General features: G+C 38.5%; 2 protein-coding genes across 3 annotated transcripts in view; one reads left to right on the top strand and one right to left on the bottom strand.

Moving 5' to 3' along the window:
- Positions 1 to 12,936, bottom strand: part of itga11a (integrin, alpha 11a) — a 72,445-nt gene extending 59,509 nt beyond the window's left edge. The window contains exons 1-2 of the mRNA XM_044354561.1: positions 12,849 to 12,936; positions 10,494 to 10,556 (exon numbers count right to left, since the gene is read on the bottom strand). Coding sequence (XP_044210496.1) covers positions 10,494 to 10,512 — 19 coding nt within the window. The 5' untranslated portion in view covers positions 10,513 to 10,556; positions 12,849 to 12,936. The remainder of the gene's footprint in view (positions 1 to 10,493; positions 10,557 to 12,848) is intronic.
- coro2ba (coronin, actin binding protein, 2Ba) overlaps positions 12,929 to 21,849 on the top strand; it is a 50,616-nt gene continuing 41,695 nt past the window's right edge. Inside the window, exons 1-3 of one of the 2 annotated variants that reach the window (XM_044354579.1) lie at positions 12,929 to 13,090; positions 14,086 to 14,277; positions 18,281 to 18,391. In XM_044354579.1, coding sequence (XP_044210514.1) covers positions 18,377 to 18,391 — 15 coding nt within the window. In that variant the 5' untranslated portion in view covers positions 12,929 to 13,090; positions 14,086 to 14,277; positions 18,281 to 18,376. Of the gene's footprint in view, positions 13,091 to 14,085; positions 14,278 to 18,277; positions 18,392 to 21,849 lie in introns of both variants that reach the window. The other variant, XM_044354573.1, reaches the window with a different exon arrangement.

Here is a 21,849-nt window from a genome sequence, read left to right as displayed (position 1 = left end):
AGAAAAAAATTAAAACAAACCAAAGTGTATCATGTGAGAATGTTCACTCTGTTCATTGATTAGATGTGGCTGGGGAGGGAGCAATAATGTAAACACAGGAAGAAGGTCTTGAAGGAGGTCCTATCTGTCTAAATATCAAGAAGCCAACAGTTGGACCAGGTTGGACCTTGATTCATTCTCCACCTATCTGCTAGCAACTGGCAACCAATATGCCACACGCACCTGGCTACAAGAGCTTTTTAGCTCAGACCTGCAGAGTAAGCCTTATTGGGTCAGATCAAGGTCGGATCATGTATCCACCACAAACACACTGCTGCTGAATTAGTTTGAGACCGGACCAAGACCGCTTCCTCTAAAGGGTCTTGGTGTAGTTTTTTTCATCTACATCCCAGACCGATTGCTGAATTCAGATCTGCCCAAACAAACTGTACCACGGGGTCCAATTCAACCAGACTAAACAACACTGGTTTGGAAATGCCTAAAGCTGTCTACTGGGGGTAGAAAAAACACATCAAACCAGGCTGACAGATACATGGCCACTGTCACTTTTCCAGTTTATAAATTTGTTATGGCTAGTCTGCTCGCAAATAACTGCCGACTGTAAAATCCAGAAAAGGTGGATGGAGTGAAACACATCATGTAAATTTCATGGCTCATTGGTGTGGTGCGACCATGCAATTGGTCTGATGGCCCATTATTCTGAAAACAAATCAAAGGCCCATTGCTCTGAAGGCCTGTTGCTCCAAAAATACATACTAACCCTAACCCTAATCCATGTCAAAATTCACTAAGATATTAAGGGCAAAATATGACAGAGGTAGCCTGATAATGACAGTGTATCCCTGCACCGTGGACAGCAAGCAGCACCATGGACAGGGCCGGTAGTCTCTGAACTCCAACAACTACAGAGTGTGTATTTTCGGAGCAATGGGCATTTGTGTTTGGGAAAACGGACCGTTGGTCTAATGGGTGTGTCAATCATGTGCATCAATCACAACAATTCAAAGAACACAAATGTAATTACGTTGCAAAACAAAGAAAAAAGCCACCTCCAGTTTTAGATGTGGGGCCAAACCAGCTAGTTAATTAATGCTATGCAGTAGACCTTTGATTTCAAAGCCAAGTCTGCACAAAGGCTTTTGTTGTGAACAGAGAAAATCATATCCGTCTCTGTCTCAGAGGACTGACTTCCTCAAAAATGCATGAGATCTGAAGCAACAATAATGTAAGGAAGGGTGTTCACTCTTTCAAGCAAAAAAGATGATCCAATTGGGAGGGCAGATGCAGAATCTCAGATCTGGGTGCGAAGACTGCCATCTACTGATACCAGATGTTCTATATGCAGTCTTTATGTCCAAAATCCGGTTGTCTGAAGTCATCTCCAGTTCTCTTCTTACTGCCTACAATATTTCTTGGAAATCCTTCTTCAAACATTCAACTGTACGTGCTGAAGCTTATTGCCCATGGAGATGTTACTTTCCACAAATCACAGCCAAGTAAGGCAGGGGTAGGATGAAACAATGGTTTTATAGCAATAAAGCACACACTCAAAGTCCTCCAAGGAGCTTTTTGAAACAAGCTGCTGTTCCAGCAGCTTGTTTTTGGACCAGTATCATCTGCTGTGATTTCCAGTAACCCTGCATAAAGCATTAACCTGGGGAAAGTGTTGGGAGGTCATCTGCAGGAAGCTCTCACAGAGCTCTCTGTCAAGCATTATGTGCTGTAAAATACATGAACCAAACAAGACCTTCTATTATCTACATAGAAAAAGTGAATGATTTGTCAGTTAAATATCACATGTTAACATTTTTATATTCTGATGTGGCTGAATATGAACTTAATGTGAACTTAAGCTAACTGGACAAATGTTCAGTGATAGTATATCAGATCTGTTACCCGAGTACAAATCTGACATTCAAATCTTAAAATAAAGGTAAATGATTATTAGTACTAAAATATAATTTTAGTGTCAAAACTAAAACTACTCAATATGCACAATGAGATCTAAATTATGAATCCATTAACAGTTAAACAGGATTTTAATGTAGTAGTCAGTAGAGCTAATTTTAACAACTATATACACAGCAGAGTACTACTGGAAATCTGTCACAATACAATATGTGTGATATTTGTTGGATATTTTTTGTATACTTGCAAGTGACTAGTTTTTTTTAGATAACTGTGGTGAAGTACAGAGAATGATGTTCCCTTTTGAAATCTCGTGAAGTAACAACATAAAGTTGGACAAAATGTAAATATCCAAGTAAGTGTACTTAAATTAAGCACTTGATTAAATGTACCTTTTTATTTTCCACTACTGCAAATGTTACTGGTATTACAATTAAAAAATACTGTGTCAAATTATATCCTTAATTCTATTAATTATAGTTTAAGATTTATAACCAAGACTTTTGTTTCACCAAATGTATGAAATCATCTTTCAGGAATGAGAGGAGATGGTCAACCAATGTTGAAGCAATACAAATCAAAGCAATGCGCGTGGATTTGGATGAGGGGAACTTGAGTGACAGAATGCAGGCTGGGTGGAATTCAGTGGTTTTTAGGCCACCATGCAGAAATCCTGCTACTCTACAGAATGCAGACTGTGTTTTTTAAATTATTTCTTGGGGTTACAGTGTATCTAGCAGTCTTTTTTGCTGTTCCTCTATGTTATGAGTATGCATGTAGATTGAGAAAATTCCTCTGTTGTATGAAAATGATATGTATACTCCACCTATAAGCAAGATTATACTGTTATGAGTAAATAAACATAAGAAGGTTCTGTGTGCATGTTTGTGTGTGTGCGCGGATGGAACCAAAAGTCTTTCTCTGCTCTTCATTTGTTCTGTAGATGTTTTCTGGAGATGGTATTTAGAGCAGTCTATCATAGATGTAAACTCAACCTCAGATCTATGACTTTGAGTTTCAAAGACTGTCTACCCACAGCTAAGTTGCAGTGGAAATGTGTAATACATCCCACATATCATTATGTGCATGACACTGTGGTATCTTTGGGAACTGCAAATTGGAAATGGAGTTATATGCTGAGCTTCTGTAAATTGTGTGATAAATAAGCAGACCTGGCTGAAAAATAGGCACTTGACCAATAGTTCCACACACCCATCATTCATTTTCTTTAACTAATTATTCCTTTATGTAAGGCAGGAAGTTACCATAAACAAGTCCACAAAGCCTGGTGCAGACAGGCAGACATGATTCAGAACTTCTACAGAGAATTTGAGGCTTTTCCTAGTGCTGGCATCTCAAGGCTCTTTTGAAGGCAATGTTATTCCTGACAGCTACCACTGACACAAATCTTCTCACAGAACCTGCTGTAAAACCTTCAACCTAAATTACTGTTATTCATATGTGTTTGTAATGTGAAATAGTTACTGATACAGTAGCACTGAAATCATGAAGCGTAAACCCCCAACTCTGTAGCTCTCCTGAGCTTTTTTTTATATGGCCGATTAATGTATAGTATAAATCTAAATTGCTAATCTCAATCCCAGTAGGCAGCCATTTCAAAACAATTGTCTGATGAACCTACTGTACACACTTGAGCAGCACCAAAAGGCAGATAAAGTTACTGAATGGATGGGGAACATTTTGGAGCATTTGAAGAGTTGGTCGAGACCAAACCAGTGCTAAAAGGCAAGTGATTATTGGACAGAAAAAAATCCAAATGGATGTAAATAACTTTAAAGGACAGAACTCCCTGTAATTTCCCTGTTTGTTTGATGTATAAGTAGCTAATTGTTTGCAAACCCTTTGGACACTATGACTTTGTAAGACGGCAATAATGCCAAAAACCATTCAGAGCAGCTTTAAGCTAATCAATATTTTGTCAGTTTATTGCAAAGTTGTTCTGCCACCTAGTGGTAAGAAAAAATCACCTTTACAGGCACCTTTAACTTTTCTGCAATTAATATTCACCCAACTCACACAACCTTGCTAAATGTGTCTATAATGAATCTGTATTTGTTGGAAAGAACTAAAATTTTCTCCATTTGTGTCCAAAACCCAAAAGGCACCACAGTACTTATCCTGCTGACACTAAAACTGAAGAACAAAAACTTTGGTTGAAGTATTTACAGTTCTGTGCTATTAGCCACTTAGTAGTTTCTTTGGTGATGTAAAGCTTTTAGTCTAAGAGGATTTTCCTCAGCATTTAAGAGATTTGGCATGTTACTTCATCCATCAATATTTGCTAATGGACCTACCATGGAGGTCCAGATCAATTTAGGGATTTTGAGAGGGAAACTATCATCACAGGAAGCATGAATCTACCAGTTGTTCAAAGTAATGTTTTTTCGCCAATATCCAACTTCACTTGGCTTACTAGCACATTGTTGAGCTCTGTTTGAGTGAATTTCCCAAAGATAAAAGCTTACTTGGTAACTGATACAATCTCATTAGTAGTTGAATGCCTATGGAAAATCTCAGTATACAGTAAAAATGAACATATTAAAGAGCCACATACAGAGAATGAGAGAAGTAAATGTTTCTGTCTGAGCTTGAGTGAGTCATTCTAACTTTTCCAGATCTCTGGCAGAGCATTGTGCAGGTTGAGTTGTGCCAGTAGCAATAGTGGGAAATAGACTAATGTGGAAACTAAAGCCGCACGCAACAAGATGGACGACAATGGAGCGCCGCAAAGCTCACACATCCAGATTCAGGGCAAAGCCATGTCTCTCGACACCCAGCTTAAACACAAAGCCTTGCTGCCCATATGAAATTACTTCCATGGACATAGTAATGTGCTATATGTCAGTAAGGATTTTTCCCTGGGCTGCTTCCTAATAATGGATACAGTATAGTGATGAGTGTGAGATAGATATTAAAACAGTTCATATATAAGCCACATTCTTGTAGTTATGTTACTTTCCAGGGTCTACATACAGAAAAAATATCAAAAATGAATTACAGTCACTCACCACATTCCTATATCCAATCAGGCAGCTCACAACTCATAAGTTCTCTTACAGAGACTTAGGTCATACCGTCCTGTGGTCTAACATAAACTTCTGCCTCCGTCATGTCTTCATCATGGGAGAACACACACTCCTGTTTCATTGCGTTTGCATTTACATTCATTATGAGACAGATGGAAAAATTGTACTAGTGTCCTTTTGGATCTCAGTGGAAAACCAAACTGTCTACAATTTTCTGCTTGTAATTATTAGGTTTCATGAAGCTTATATGCAATTATCTGTTGCAGGTTGACCACTCAAACACCAAGTTAAGTCCCTCTCACAGACTATTTAAATGCAATCCTTATGACAACACATCAATGGTTAATGCAACACATCTTGTGGTGTGGTATTTCCAAAGGGAAAGGCTTTGTGTGATGGTATTTTCTGTTGTTTTACACCCAGGCTGCTACTGTTCCTACTAGAGATTTAGCTTTCTGTTTGTTTTTATACCAAAGTTGGCAGTTCATTTGCTCAGGAGAAGACAGATTCAGTTTCGCTAACTATGTTTGTATTTTCAGAGAGATATTTAATTTGGCAAGCAGAAGGTGTCTACTCTAAATGGGTTCTAATCCAGTTATAGTTTGTTCTGTACATTGTGTTTAAAAGCATCTGCCAGGATTAGAGTGGGGGCCTTGATGAAAACTCAAGGGGGACACTACCTCAGCACAAGTTAAACTGTTCTCTATACATAGATTGAAATAAAACTAAAAGATATTTGTGATAATATAAATGGGACAATGATCATATTAATTTATTGCAGTATATCTTCTGGACAGACATGTTTTTCCATGATAGCAGTTAATAGTTAATGGTTTGTTCAATTATGATTCTACAACATTTTTAAAAGGACATGAATGAATAACATCTTGGACATGAAACATAGGAATGTTGAATTTTTTCATATATAATATGAGATGCGTTTTTGTGGCATGTACCATGGGGGATGGATAACTCACAAAGCCTATTGGTCTGGTGCCAGGGGCCTCTTAACACCAAGGGCCTTGCCCTTAGGTCAGCCAAGGCCCCCATTGTCAAAGGCCCCTGGACACAGGGGAGAATTTCAAATAAAAATGTAAATGTTACCAAAACACTGAGTGCAGCTGCTCAGGGGCCAACAGACCAGACTGTGGTTGTACTTAACATCTTGTTTGAGTGTGAACAGGGCATTCCTGAAAAGAAGATTGTTGCTCTCAGTGACACTATACCCTGGATAAATTAAGTTTTAATTTGAATAAATGATAGCACATTGTGAAATAAATCAGGAATGTTATTGGTTTCTTTAGAGAACAAAGGCATTTTACAAAGTTTCAACTATTAAGATTTACATGGCTCAAAGCCCTGGTTGTCTCAAGTGCAAACTAATGAGTTTTATATATGAATAAAGACAGAAAGAAACTATTCTGCAATGTTTTTGAATGATTTTAGTTTCTCAGTTGAATGTGGATTATGTGTTACTTCATCTAAATGACTCATATAGGACTGTAGACCACATGTAAACAAAAACAATGGGGTGACTGTACACTGGTTATACTTTATTGTGCCAATGAAAATTAACAATTATGTGCGCTGTTCCAAAGAAGACACGTACATGTGTTAGAAATTACACATCCTTAGCTGTATTTAATAATGGTCAATGGATTACGTGTGCAGTGAAAACTGAATCAGATTTAGCTCTGAAATGGTACAAACAAAGCTCTGTGAAGCTTTGAATTCAAGCTTTGGAGGAGATTTGCTGATGCTCACAAATTCTGTTGCATGTGTCCTAGATCATAAAAATAAAACATTTCTGAAACTCTGAAACCACTTTTAGCAATATTTGAACAGTCTTAGATGCACCACAGTTTTGCCAGTTATGCAGGACACACTGCAAACTTAACACAGCTACCTTTACCAAAAAACACTGAGATATATAGCTGGCTGGTGCCCCATTTTTCCTCTGCCAAACAGCTGGTGTCCAGGAATGAGATGTTTAGCTGGAAATACCAACTCAGACTTTTAAACTTTTTCGACGACCCCTACTGCTCTGTGATTTACTGTAAGACTGTGGCATGATTCCAGGAGCAATGTCCAGAGCTGTACAGAGTCCCTGCATGCTGGGCGTCTTTCCTCTACTAGGCACAGGTAAATATGGCCCCTGTGGATGTTGACAGCTGGAGCCCCTGTTCAGTTACACAGTTTATGAGCACCAAGTCCATTCTATACCTGATGACTTTGGGTAGACTTCAGTTCTGCTTTCATATCACTAGTCATTTGCTTTAGACAACTTAAAAATATCAGTTCTTTCATTTTTACAGTTTATCAGGTTGTATGCCTCTACGACAGCATCGTCCAACAAATAGATCATAAATGCAAAATGAGTCTGCATTCTGCAAGCCCTTCACACACTGGAAACACAGATTTAGACAATTAAATTATTGTTTTTGGTATTCAAGCAAGAAAGAAATGCAGGCCTTTCACCTAATTAGTGCGGTTGTATTCTTTCTCACAGCTTCAAATACTTGTTCCTAACGCCAGCTGTTACCACACAGCTGTGTATGTGCATATAAACTATTAGCTGCTACATGATGAAGCATTAGAGAGGGACATCTACACCCTCGTAAGGTAAAGCAAATTGCAGATGGACTGTATTAGTCACAATGACAATAAACACTTTTAACTTTTTGAAATGTTTGTTTTATCCATCAATTCACAGAACCCTAAAGTCTGAAAAAGTACACCTGTATGCCTCCCAAGAGTTTTTAGTATGATCCAATACCTCGGTGCATCATTGCATCTTAACAAATTCATGTCACGATCAATAAAGGAAAATGTCTGGACTGTCTGGACACTATGTCACTTGTTCCATGTGGTAGAAATATGCCACTGTTTTCAGGCGGCTGGCACTAATCAGCCTTTGCATGCATTCCAAGTTTGATTACCAGACACAATCAAGACGGAAGTTGGAATGCAATCAATCCCAAACAGTTAGGATTCAAGCCATTTGTCTGATATAAACAATGCAACAACAGAGCAGTAAACAGAAGGAGTCAAAGACCATACACAAATCTAATAAATTTTAACAAATCCTTCAGTTCTTGAGGATCACAGAGATTTTTGATATGAACCACCCAGAAATAATTCTTATACTGGCAGACATTTGGACATTCTTGAGTTTTCAAGTAAATGACCTGACTTTTTGACCCTGAAGAATAGGCAAACATGATTCAAGCGTCTTTGCTTTCAGTTTTGGCAGCACACAGGAAGGGATGCAGAATTCTGGTTCTGAAGGTTCAATAGCATTCCATTGCTTATATGATAAGCCGTGGCCTGTTAGTGCTAAGCCTGGGAGTGAAAACTTCAGGCTTGCCAACAAGCTGTGTAAGCAATGAAGGGAGCTGCACTAATTGAAGAAAGAGCATTGGACTTAACACTGGACTAGGAGCTAGCCTGTCTGTTTTGAGATAGGAAGACCACACAACCACATCCACACCACGTCTGTTTTTGTTATACTATCATCTCAATGGGGAATCAAAGCAACCTGCTCAGGTGACCATAATTAGAAAAAAGAAGGAAAAGGACAAAAACTGCTCCATAATTTGTGTGTGTTTTAACTAATGGATGACAGAAAGGGTGAATTTAAATGGGACTGTGAAGGTTTTTCATTGAAAAGAATTATTTACATGGTCACTAAATCAGTAATCAAGGGTGATTATTTAAAAAAATACATATTTTTATAATCTTTTATGTCTTTACATTGGGATAAGTTTAATATCTGAATTATCTGTGGACTAAATATCCAAGCCTCACCACCTTTATGGCACAGCAAAGCCATAAAATATAAATAAACAAGTCGGATATTTGTCAAGTGCCAGTGTGGCACCCTTCAACTTGGCCCCAAATGAAAACCAAATGAGCATAAAAGGCACTTTATACTCATTGGTGGGGACAGAGCTGACCAAAGGAATATTTAAATGTACAGTGTCAGCCAAACTGACTCACTCAATCAGTTCAGTGAAGGATCCTCAGGGCATTATAAGTTTAGAATGTGATTTCCCTTGCTTACTGACTTTTATGAGAGCCAAATATATAGTCCCTGGCTGTAAAGAGAAAATGAGTGAAATGGAGAAGGGTAGCAGTGTTTTTTTTTAAACTTTTGAGTCTCCTCTAATGTCATACAATGGGGGAACACTTGTGAGAGACCTTGATGAGGCATACGGGGCAAAAGTTATCTTTCTCCTGTCGTATCTATACTTGATGAGAAGTCGTGTGCTATGCTTCCTGCAATTTTTTCTTCATTTAAGGTCTGTTGGATTGCAAAGGTCTGCTTAACTGCTACCACATGTTAAGCCTTTGTACTGCTGTCACTGACTTAATGTGAGTGTGTTGTTTTCCAGACTCTGTGTGTGGTGAATGTGTATAGAAGAGAGGGAGAGAAACAGATATACAGTGAAAAAAAGAGAAATAAAGAAAGAATGTATACTGTATGTGCCTGGTTACCCAGTTGGGTTCCTTTCCAAATGAGAGCAACACTGAACCCCAAATCACTGGTATATCTCCCTTCTTATAACATCTAAATTGCATTATCTATTACCTTTATAAACCTAACTATCTGAAACTCAACAATAGGGTTACCAAGGCCATTACAACAGCAAGGAATGAGGTTATGCAATGTTTTAAAAAATAAAACAACAGTATAAAAGCATTAAATTCAGAAGCATCTCTCCTTGACACCAGCATGAATCAGGTCCAGTGAGGGCTGAGAGGGATGGAGGCTTTTTTTCCAATAGAGGACTCCATAAATCTGTCCCAATGACCAGCAGGTGAAAAAATAGAGCAAATGAGAGGCTTTGGGAAAGGAAACGTAGCTGGAGAGGAGACTTGGATGAATTAAAAAACATTGGAAAATGGCTTAAAGAGAAAGCAAGACTGGAGTGATACGTGTGTTGTGTGAATAAACTGTGGAATTGTCTACTCATGGTTGAGCTATGCGTTCCCTACACAAAGAGCCACACTCAGAAGGGTTCTGGAGTCTCTTCTCCCACAAAATACACAAGACCGATTGACCTGAACCTTATTCACTCCCACTTGCTCTCTTACATCCTATTTCTGTCAACCTCTTTTCAGCTGCTTTGCTTGCTTTTATCCATTTCTTCATGGTTTTACTTGTCCCCCTCCTCTCTTCTTCTTCTTCTTCTTCTTCACTTTGCTTCAGATAGAGGAAGTGGTTTGTGTGCAGACTGTGGCTGGCTGGAACACTGTGCTGTGCACTGGGGAAGCCGAAATTTGAGCCCCTGTACATTAAATGTTCCACTAGAGCAACAATTTCTGTGAGGGGAAATCATGCGGTGGTGGGCCAGTGTTAAAGGATCCAAAGGGGAGGGGGGGCTCAGTCAGGGTAGGAAGGAGGGGAGAGAGGAGGGGGGTAGTAATAGGGGGAACTGCTCATTACTATAAATAAGAACTTGGCTATTCTGGTGGTTGAGTTGGTTGTGGTGTATGCCATATACTGTAGATCTGGATTAAAATCTAACCACATACCTTTGTTGTATATCATCATCTTCTTTCTCCTCCATCATTTTTCACCATCATTTATTTCTCCCTCTATGGGAGAAAAATGAAAAAGAAATACTGAAATTTGTGACAGAGCACAAAAAGTAATGTATGTGCAAGTATGCCAGTGTGTTCCAGGACATGGAGACACAGCGCCACCTGTGGATAGGCTTCAGTCCAGGACATATTTTGTTATGTTTAATTTAAACTTGGGGCAGAGCTCAGTATTTTTGAGCCGCAGTTAAGGGCTTGTTGTGGAAGTTGTGTGTTGTGGATTTGTAGTGATTTCTGCTACCAGTTCACCAGCAGACTTGCAGTTTGGGCTTACTTCAGCCCATAAAGGCAATTTCAAGAACAGCTGAGGAGAGTATTTCTGACTTTGGATGTGAAGATAGTACAGCAAACCAAAACATACAAATCTCCAGATTCATTCATTTTCCAAATTATGACAAATTAGGATACTAAGATAGTAATAATTAAGTTTAATGAAGTTACCGCTATTGTTTTCTGGTATTTTAGGTGGGACATTTAAGCTCAACCGATTACCCACTGAATGATGGTACAGTTACATGGTTCAGTTTCTGTGATGCTGGATGGGATGGTACAAGCCTGTGTCTCAGCTTCATCTAAAGCATAAAATTGTTTTTACTTTGCGGTTTTTAAATTGCACATGCAAGCAGCCTTTAGTCTGCAAGATAAGTCATTCCATTGACTGTTATTATAATGTGGTTTCTGAATGTGAGTCGGCTGAGGCGCCAAAGCACAGGGGTCCCTAGGTAAGCTTCTTGATTTTTCTGGCGGTTTGCACATCCTTGCCAATTTTCTATGAAAGGTAGTCAGCTTGAGTCATGGTGGAGTGAGTGGTTACATCAGCTTCATCATGTTTTGTCTTTTGTAACAGTATTCTGCTGAGTATAGATTCATTAAGCAATGCCTCACAACATATTGCTGGCTCACATGTTAGTCATTGTGAAAATGAATCAATAGGGATTCCCCTGAAGCACTGATGTGCATCATCAGGATTAATAAAACAATGAAGGGAATCCGTGTATAAATATAGGCTATTAGAAAAGATGAGGTCAACTGGTAGATGTAAAAACTTCCAGAAATCTAACTGCACATCTTATTGCTACCAATAATTATCTAAGTGCTGCAGTTATAGGGTTTATCAGCTGTGGAGAACTCTATTACAAGTGTAGGTGAAGATTTAGAGGAACAGTTTTTCTCAGCTTTTAAAAGAGAACAATCAATCAGTTTTACAAGTTGTAGCAGAACTGTGCAAAGAGGCATGAACAGTACAGCCTATTGTTTAGAACTGTTTTTCTCTACGCATTTTCTTGTGTACCTGTGTACAAGCTACACATGGGGAAAGGGGGTGATGGGTGTGTAAATATGAAGTAGCTTGCCTATGCTGGAAGAAACAAAAAAATAAAAATGCTGTAGTTTTACACATAAATGATATTTAAATTGGAATTGTTAAAAAGTTCAGTGTTTGTAGTAAATGTAGAGAAGCTTCATTTTACATAAAATTCATGTTTTTCACTCGATACAGTCGTTGTTGATTATTTCTTAAATTCAATAAACCCCCATGTAAACAAAGTCAGTAATGTTTTGACAGCCATCATACACAGATAATTACAGGCTTTCAGTTGTAGCCTTGTTTGTTTGGGAAGGAGTGTTAAGCCAGCCTGAGTGTAGGGTGATAACAGGAAATAATCTTCATAAATTTGTAAATATGGATAGTTCAATTTAAGGCTAAACCTGAACTGAGCTTAATTGCCTGATTTCTCAGAAATCGGAATTTCACTATTTGGATAAGATAATGGTTTGAGTGAGTTTATGTAGCCCAGTTTTTGGACATTTAATTTCAAGTAAAGATACGTACTGCGCACAAAGACGATTAAATACTTTCAGCTTGTACAGGGGAGTCACACGTGAAATCAATTTGTTTGAACAAAATAATTGTGTTTTTCCTGTCACCTCATTTATGAAAATGTCGGATCCTCTAAATCCTGTATGATTATAAACAGCTCATGTTTTGCTGAAATAAACCATGGATGTATTATGGTAGGCTATGTACAGGTCATCACAGTTTACTAGCAAGGTTGATACCTCGGCTAACATTAACTTAGAATCTTAGCTAGCATCATGGCTTAATTTGTTATCTTGCAAGCTTAATAAGTTACAAGCCAATTAAATGTGTTCCTTATGTTCATGTTAGCCCTAGTTTGTGCTTCTTCTGTAACTATATCTGATTATAGTATATTTGATAGCTAATGTTTAACCAACCCTAAAAATAAAAGAGTAAGAAAAACATACTGCAGGTTGTTTGACGACACTTACCTCTACTTTGAAGATATCGCCAGGTGTACACTTTTATCATCATAAAGTCACTTCCGGTCGCCATCTTAGTTTAAAGACGAGCACTGGCTTGTCCGCATCCATAAAAACCTGTTAAAAATCGTTGTTATTGTGCATTACACTGACTTTTTTGCTTCAACTGTATAGAAGACTTTTTAAGGAATCTATAAATGTCTTCAAGACAGCAGTATCACTGTCAAACGACCTACAGGCACTTTTTAAAGGTAAACTCTGTTTGTAACGTCAAGGCTAATTTATGGTAGGTCCTCGACACTTTTGATAAGTATGGCTCGACAGAAATGAAAGTGTCGCTCGACACTTTTTTCTTGTCGCGCACCTGGAGAATTTTCTTATGTCGCGGACAGAGTCATATTTTGTCGCTTAATGTGATTGGGTAGTGTTACCACGTTGCCATGGAGATTGTAGTTTTCACTGAACTCCCTTATTGATATTTTTCTTTTAACTGATCTTGTAAACTTTAAGTTGTCATTGTCCAAATGGGTAGAAACTCTCTTGAGCCATTAAATTATCTCGGAAAACTGCAAAGATTGTGTTTTCTTGAGACTGCTTCACGCACATCATTCACTAACTTATTGTTTTCATGAAATGTGTCTGTGCTAAATCATTTCCTCTGTTTGACTTGACAAAATTTATAAATAATATAATGTTGAAAAAGTATTGTTTTTTGTTTAATAGACTCCCCATTACACTCTAGCTGGGTTTCATAGAGGGGTCATTTTGTTTTACCTCTTTATTATGTAGAATTGAAACTTACAGCTCATGAATAAGTAATTAATTTGAAAATCCACAATTAGAGATCATGTATGTACCCTTTAATTTACAAGTCTTATCAAATAAGTTATAAGTCTTCTAAAGTTAGATACATTAATAGTATTTGAGCCAAACAATTTGGAGGTAATAATATGATCTCAACACTAGAGGGCGGCAAACTGTTAATTATGGTGGATTTCCTCAGGTTACAAAGCTGTCAGAGGGTCTGAATAGTAAACAACAAGGAAATGAAATTCATAATGCAAAACAGACTTTCCATCATTTACTGGAACAGCAAGGAACTGTGGATGTTATTCATACAGCAAAGCCAGACAGTGAACACATTTGTCTACATTATTCCATCTATCAAAATGAATGGTGTTGACATCCATGCATATTGACTTTTACTACAAATACAAATAAAAAGTGTTCTCTCCTCCCACCACAGGAGCACACAGTCGTCTGGTGGAACATATGAGACATGATGGCTCCTCCATGTCTGCAGGTCCCTGTATTTGCCACCTCCACCCAATAGATGATGTTGGTTACTCCCACATCTCTTTAATGGTGTAAATTGGAAAGATGACGTACTTCCATGACCCTGAAGAGTTGAACTTCAATGAGTGCCATGGCATGACATGTAAGTTTCACACAAGATCATATTCAAACAGGTTGTAGAAATGACTAATTTCTTCTAACTTCTTTGTTTAAATGGGCTGAAATGTGGTTTGAAGTTTTAAGGAAAAGGCTTGAGAGGAAAAAAGTGCTTCTGAGTTCATCAGTTCATTTATTGTAGGACACAAAGACACAAATCTCTTATGATGTGTATTTCTTACAATGATGTATGGCCTATGAGAATAGCATTTCAGATTTTGTAAGCAATAAGACATACTGAATATGCGCAACTGAGTTCTACAATAGCCCAACTTTAGTGAGAGTATTGTCATGTGCACACAGACACAGGAAATACTATTGTTCCAGAAAGGAAATGCTGAGAGTGGGGCCTCAGATGATACTCCTAAAGACTGAGACTGAGGAGCTTAGTGACCACTGAATGACAATATGGGTGACTGTGAATAAAGACAGAAAATAGTAATGTTCAAGTATGATCATTTCTGCCTTGTCATTCAGTATGGTTTCCTTTCTGTCGTTGTCTTAGTGACTGTTTCTGTACAGACACTTACAGTTCACATCCGCACGCACACTCAAGCATGTACATGGAGATGCACAAAACAAAGCCGGTATTGTGGGTTGTAGCCACTAGAGAAGAGTCTCACACAGTAACGGGAAGTTAAACCATGGTAACTGAATTGGAATCTTGGCCTGTCTCTAGCATCCCTCTATTTAGACAATTAGTATGACTAAGATGTGTTACTCTGTTAGGGTGGGCGGGTGCTTCTGTGCTACTATGGTCGTGTCCTTATAAGAAAAAAAAAGTGAGAAAAGTCCTTAAAAATGAGGATATCATGCCAATTGTTTTCTTTAAAACTTAAAACTGCATTTAAATTTAAGATTAGAAGGTATAGCGTGAAGGACACAAGTGCACAATTACAGTTTGCATTAGCAGTAAGTTTATGGTATACTGTACCTAGGGCTGATATTAGTATTCTGACATTAATCAGAATATTTTGTGATAGTGATATACATCACAACACTGTCGGACAGGGGAGGGGCAGGGGACAACCGACCCCCCCGGTGCCCCTGAGGATATAAAAATTACTGGAAAGTGCCCTCTAAGGTGGCAGCACAAAGAAGAAAACATAACGAAGTTCTATAATCACTGTCTTAGTTATGGGTAAATCAAGATGAAGTGCCCTTATAGAGGGCCTCCATATGTGACAATCTGGAATGAAGTGCCTTCATGGATGCTCTGTCGGTGGAAGAAAATGTGATAGTACCCTGTATAGTACCCACACAATATGTAATACAGTGCCCTATGAGTTGCTATTGTAATGGTGTGAGCTGGAGGTTCTGTATGAGTGCCCTTCTAGTGAAAAAAAGCGGAAAATGTGCCATTTAGGGTTTCCCAAGGGTTCCCCTATATGATACAAAATACTTTATTCCAACATACAGAAGTGCAGAATTGGGTGCTCTTTCAATGAAAGAAAAAACATTATTAGGTGGCCTATAGGGTGCATTGTATGGGAGAAACCATGTGAAGTGCCCTTCCTTTGATGAAAATGAGATACTGTGCCCTATAAGATGCCCTTACAAAAGAGTAAACTGGCTATTTTGGTATGAATTAATGTATCCTTTATGTAGGCTGACCATGAGGAAAATAAAGCACCCTTAAAAATGTTGTAGTTGTTGTAGCTGATAATTTTCCATTCAACTGATTTTGGTACTGAACTACTCACTAGTTTGCTCAGTCACACCCCCTTTAGATTGTTTGGGTCAGTGCAATCTAAGATGTAACCTTGATTCTACAACATTTTGTGAGCTAGATCACATAGCAAGGCTTTTTTGCAATTAAAACAAGTGTATGGATTACATTTTATTTATTTAGTTTCTAAACTGGTTTTATATGTCGGCCTGTCCAACATGCTAACATGCTAAACAATATGCTAGATTGATCATAGCAGCTAGCTAACTAGATATGTAGCCTACTTAGTCAGCTCTATACTAAAGAATTGGTGCAAACTGGAAATTAACCTTGTGGTGTTGTAAAACCTTAAAAGGAAATCATTAGAGTATTCTTTACTCAAAATGCATTTATAACCCTTTAGCTTGGATTAACTTACATTTATAGAGCGGGAGAATAGCATTGAGTTACCCTACGATGACAGAAGAAGAGACAGAAAGTTGAAGACAATACAAAGGGATCTGCAAAATACAGCTAGAGGCAGCAATGTAGGAGATGAGAGAGATAAAGGTACGTTTGCGTTAGCAATTAGAGGGATGTCCAGTACAACTCAAACCTCTGCCTAGGAATGTTAAAAAGTTTTAAAAATGTATCATATCATGAAACTATTACGGAATCTGGAAGAGAACAGTTTGAGTAACCCTGCTAACAGAATAAACTCCTCAAAATAAATTGTCAGTGACAACTGCAACAGTCAAGTGCTCATTCTCCAAACTGAAACTGATCAAGACCCAGCTTAGAAACAGAGACTCTCAGATCTTCTGCTGTTGTCCATTGAGAGGGACGTCCCAGTTGACCATAATGAGGTCATTAACATTTACAAATTCATGGCCAAAAGAATTCTCCTTTGATTTCACCAATCTTGCTTCTCGCTTCCCTGACAAGACTGCTCAAAAAAGTTAATTCTCAAAATGTGAATAGTTCCATGTTTTTATTACAGATGTGTCTGAGAAATAAACAAAATGTTACATATTCCCTGTATTTTATTACAGAGATGTTTACAAAAATGTTTAAAAAGTAAATCCTTTTTAATACAGAGGTGTTGTTTTCCTTATATTCCGAATCACCCTATAAAATAATAATCTTAGTTCGGGATGTAGCCTTTTTACCAAACATGCGTCACTGTTCTCTGCTGATGGGGCCCATTGAATGTATCAGGCGCCATTTATATTTTTCGCCCCAGCCCCTCAGACAGCCTGAGTTCACGACTGCATCACAGTTTGGCAAATGTATTAAAAATCAAATCAAACTGATGTTTATTGCAATGAACTGTTTTCCACTCAGACCTTAATAACTAAATGTTTTACTTTTTGATTGTATTTTCACTGAAATCATTGATTTAAACAACAGAATCTGAATAACACAATATGATCATATCATAAATTAATTATACTGACAGTCCATGAACAATAATATTGAATTTTTGCCTTGCTCTAGTTCTGGGTTAGATTAAAGCATACATGTAGGGATTTGGTGAAGGCTAAGAAGATAAACACAGTCAAAGAGCGTCTTCAAGTACAGATTTATAACTTTTACGTTGTGTATTTGTAGTCTCTGTGTTTCCACATGCTGGATTAACTAGACTCATTATAATTTGAACTTAATTTGGTGCAAAAATCAAATATGTTCATGTCACCTCCCATCAATGCCTGTGTCACACACACACACACACACACACACACACACACACACACACAGTCATACACACCGGATGACGTGCAGCTAGCTCCATGCCTGAGTAGCAGACTGCGACACAACATCCAACTCCCTCCCTCCCTCCCTCCCTCCTTCCTTCTCTCGGTTTCTGCAGTCCTCTCTTCTCCTGTCCCGGGCAGCACTGCTCCCCGCCTCCTCCTGCAGCCCTGCCTGCCTGCTCATCAATAAGCTGTATTAGCCCATCACTAATCATATTGAGAGAGAGAGAGAGAGAGAGAGAGAGAGAGAGAGAGAGAGAGAGAGAGAGAGAGAGAGAGAGAGAGAGAGAGAGAGAGAGAGAGAGAGAGAGAGAGAGAGAGAGAGAGAGAGAGAGAGAGAGAGAAGGGCAGCCAGACTTTTGTGTGCATCATCGGTGTGTGTGTCCGTGTGTGTGCGCGCGTGGTGAGGGAGGAGGGAGGGGTGTATCCTAGCGGGGAGCTTTTCCCTGTTGTAGTAACCAACCGCACGCCGACTGCCAGCCATTACTTCACTGCAGCAGCAATCAGCCCTTTCTGTACTTACTGAGCCAGACACACTAACCTGTCTGTCCCCTCCTCTTTTCTCTCTCTCTCTGCATATTCAGCAGAGCTGCCCTCCTCTCCTCCTCATCACTCTGCCACTCCTGCGGCGTTGCTTTATGCTTCAAGGGGACACTGGCCTGCTCCTCAACCACTGATTCTGCATGACTGTCACAAAGGTAAGACCGCTTTGGATGGGTAACAACTTTTAGGCTCGGAGGTTGGAGGGGTCTGTGAAGGTTATTCAAAGCATTATTCTAATGTGTGTGTGTGTGTGTTTTCGTCAGTGTAGGAGTGAAGATGAGTTTTTGGAGTAGTGTTAGAGTTACCGGGGAGAGCAAGGTTATCAGGATGCTGCTGCCTGATGATGCGTGTTCATGTGTCTTCGTATGAATGTCTTCCCGTTAGAAATGCAGTGTTATGATGAGATCAAAATTTAATTCTGTGATTACAGTATCTAATCTGCGCTGTACTACAGGATGGCAACAATTCATTCTGGACATGAGGAAGTTGCTCTTTTTATCTGTCCATCTGTACAAACTTCATTATAATGAGACTTGGTATTAGGGCTGGGCAATATATCAATATTATGAGATTACGTATCTTAATATGGTGATAAGGCAAAAGTGTTATATTTGGCTGGTTTTAAAGGCTGCATTTCAGTAAAGTGATGTAATTTTCTGAACTTACCAGACTGTTCCAGCTGTTCTATTATTTGCCTTTACCCGCTTAGTCATTATATTACATTACTAATGATTATTTATCAAAAATATCATTGTGTAAATATTTTGTTAAAGCACCAATAGTCATCCCTACAATATTGTCGCAATATCGGCATGAAAGTATTTAGCCAAAAATATTGATTGTCCATAACTGATTTTGTTCATATTGCCCAGCCCTACTTGTTATGCATAGAAATAATTAAACATCAGGCTTGGCATCTGGACAGTTTTTTTCTAGGTGCCATAATCTCATAAAAGTCTTCCTTTAAAACTCAGTTATCATGAAATACATGTACACATTTTGAGAAACATTGTTTTTATGTGATATTTTGCATGTTTGGTTTATTAAAAGGTTTTGTCCACTTGTATCACAAAGAATATGAAGCTGATGAGCAGGTCCACACTGTCTTTGTGTTTTGCATGCTAGCAACTGCAGCAAGAAATCATCTGTCATTTATAATACCAATCAACAGAAAGAATATGCAAATTCTGGCTTACAGTGGATTTTCAAATACTTGAATACATGAAAACACAATTTGAGTATTTCAGATTTTGCAATGTCAGTATCTACTCTGTGATTCAAATTTTAGGCACAAAAGTCTGTTAAAAGTGTTGCATTATGGGGACTCACCCCCTAATTGATGATGAAAAGCTGGTCAACATAAGGCAAACCACTAAATTGTAGGGTTAAGATTTAGTGTTTGGTTAAAGTTTAGGGTTAGGATTGGGGTTAGTCATGTACTGATATGGTTATGGTTTTGTTAAGTCTCCAGGGAGTGAATGTAAGTCAGTGACAACAACAAATGTGTTTGCATGTGTGTCTGTGTATGTGTGTGTGTATTAGCAGTCACAAGCTGATCTTAAAGTAGGTGTGTCAGCCCGCTTGGGTGGGTGTTTGTGTGCAGCCAAGTGTGTATTGGTGGTTGCAGTCTGTGCTTGAGGCTGCAGCAGCCGGTTGAATCCTCTTAATCAATTAACAAAGAAAGAGGAGAGAGAGAAAGACAGAGAATGAGAGAGAGAGAGGAAGCGAAACAGGAAGAGACACAGAGGAAATTAGCACACCTACTCCCATGAAGAGAATTAACTTGGACCAAAATAGATGGCCTACTGTAGACACAGGACAATGTCCTATTTGCTCACACTGATGATGACACCTGTAAGTTCCACACAATAGTTCTTGTAATACAGAAAAGGGTCTTTTTTTTATTTCCAGGCTGCAATCTCTAACACAGAACCAAATAAATTCACAGACGATTGCTCTCAAACTACAATTTTCCTGCCTGTGTGTGAAAGAGATTGTGTGGGAGGTGTGTGTGTGTTTGTGCTGCTGCGTAGGTAGGCATTCTCCACTATGAGAACTGAAAGAGGAAAAGGTCAGGTGCTCATGCATTGGCATTAAGCCAAAGCCTAAATCTGACAGTAGACAAGGCCAAAAGCAGTGCAGAAAATGTTAATGAATACACCAAACACCAAAGTGTTTTTTTTTCTTTAATTTTGATTGCATTTTGATTCTTACTTGCAATTTTGGAAATGAAGATAGGAGGAGGGAGTGAAGGAAAAAAAAGGAAGATAAAAATGTGCTTTGACATCTGTAAAAAAAGGTATGAGAACACATTACCCAGTGGTATCTACAAGATGATGGGTGTGTGGGAGTAGCAGCGAGAGAGAGAGAGTCTAGGGAGCTGTTTTCATGGCTCTGCCTGCCAACAGCAGAGAATTCACCTTGGGAGGGATACAGGACAAGAGCCTCAATGCTGACGGGGCTAAACAGCCTTCAACCCCTCAGCACACGCATACAAACTGACAATATTCTGGAAAGACAGTCTCTGCAATGCCTACTTAGTATTAGACCGTGATCTGTAATATCTTAGCTAACCTCAAAACATTGCAGCATAAATTTAAAAAGATTTTCAATGTGGACAAAGGCATTTACACAAGTTTGACTTTGATGTATTGTCTTTTAATGAAGAATAATGTTCATGTAATGTTTATGTTGGCTTAAAAACACCAGCACTTCAACTAAACTAAACTAAACACTATAGTATTGCACACTTTAGTGCATTTATAAGAGGAGTATTGCCACTTTGATGATAGACTCCTAGTATATCTGCATACATGTTTATGCAAAAACTCAATTAAAAGTTCAATAGTTTAAGTTTTTCACAGCAGACATTTTTGACAAGAACAAGTGTTACTAATAACATGAGTGATGAGTCCCTTCTATTCAAGTATCCCATGTAAGTCATGACGTACTGTGCGTCCTGCATACTGTGACATGTCAAAATGTCTTATGTGAAAAAAGTCTATAAAAGAGTTGTCAAATAAAGTTTTTTTGCTGTTAAAAGCAAATGTGCACACATTACTAGTTAGAATGATTGTCAGCAGTAATGAATGTAAACCTACCAACATATGCAGATAGTAGGACTTACTAGTACTTGTCTAAGTCTGCCCATCTTGGAATGTCATTGAAACATATCTAATATTCTACGGGGCATAAGGGGCCAACCACCAACCACCAATACATACAAATGAGAAATGCGCAGGAGTAGAATAGAAATTTGCTTCTCACTGTCATAGACAGATCCACAGACAGAAAGAGAGAAACATTCATTCTGTGACAAACTGCTGACAGTGAAAATAGGTCATGGCATGTTTAAATCCATGGCCTTTGCTTTCAAACACAGCCTTACTGAGTTGAGTCGTCTGTGAGACAGGACCATAAGCTCTTTAGCTTTTTAAGACAGACACTTTGGTCTACTGGCAATAATTTCTTTGGGCCTGGAGGTTTATCCAGTACAATATACCGCTACCAAATATCATAATACCTCAAATTGAATATAATGTGATTTGTTAAAACCTGAGGGGACTACATCACTAAATTGCTCGATTATGTTATTATACTGTAGGTTTATGAG

The sequence above is a fragment of the Thunnus albacares genome, chromosome 1 (assembly GCF_914725855.1).
Source record: "Thunnus albacares chromosome 1, fThuAlb1.1, whole genome shotgun sequence".
NCBI classification, from domain to species: Eukaryota; Metazoa; Chordata; class Actinopteri; order Scombriformes; family Scombridae; genus Thunnus; species Thunnus albacares.
Note: the sequence above shows the minus strand (reverse complement) of the source record. Positions and strands in the feature narration are given on the sequence as shown.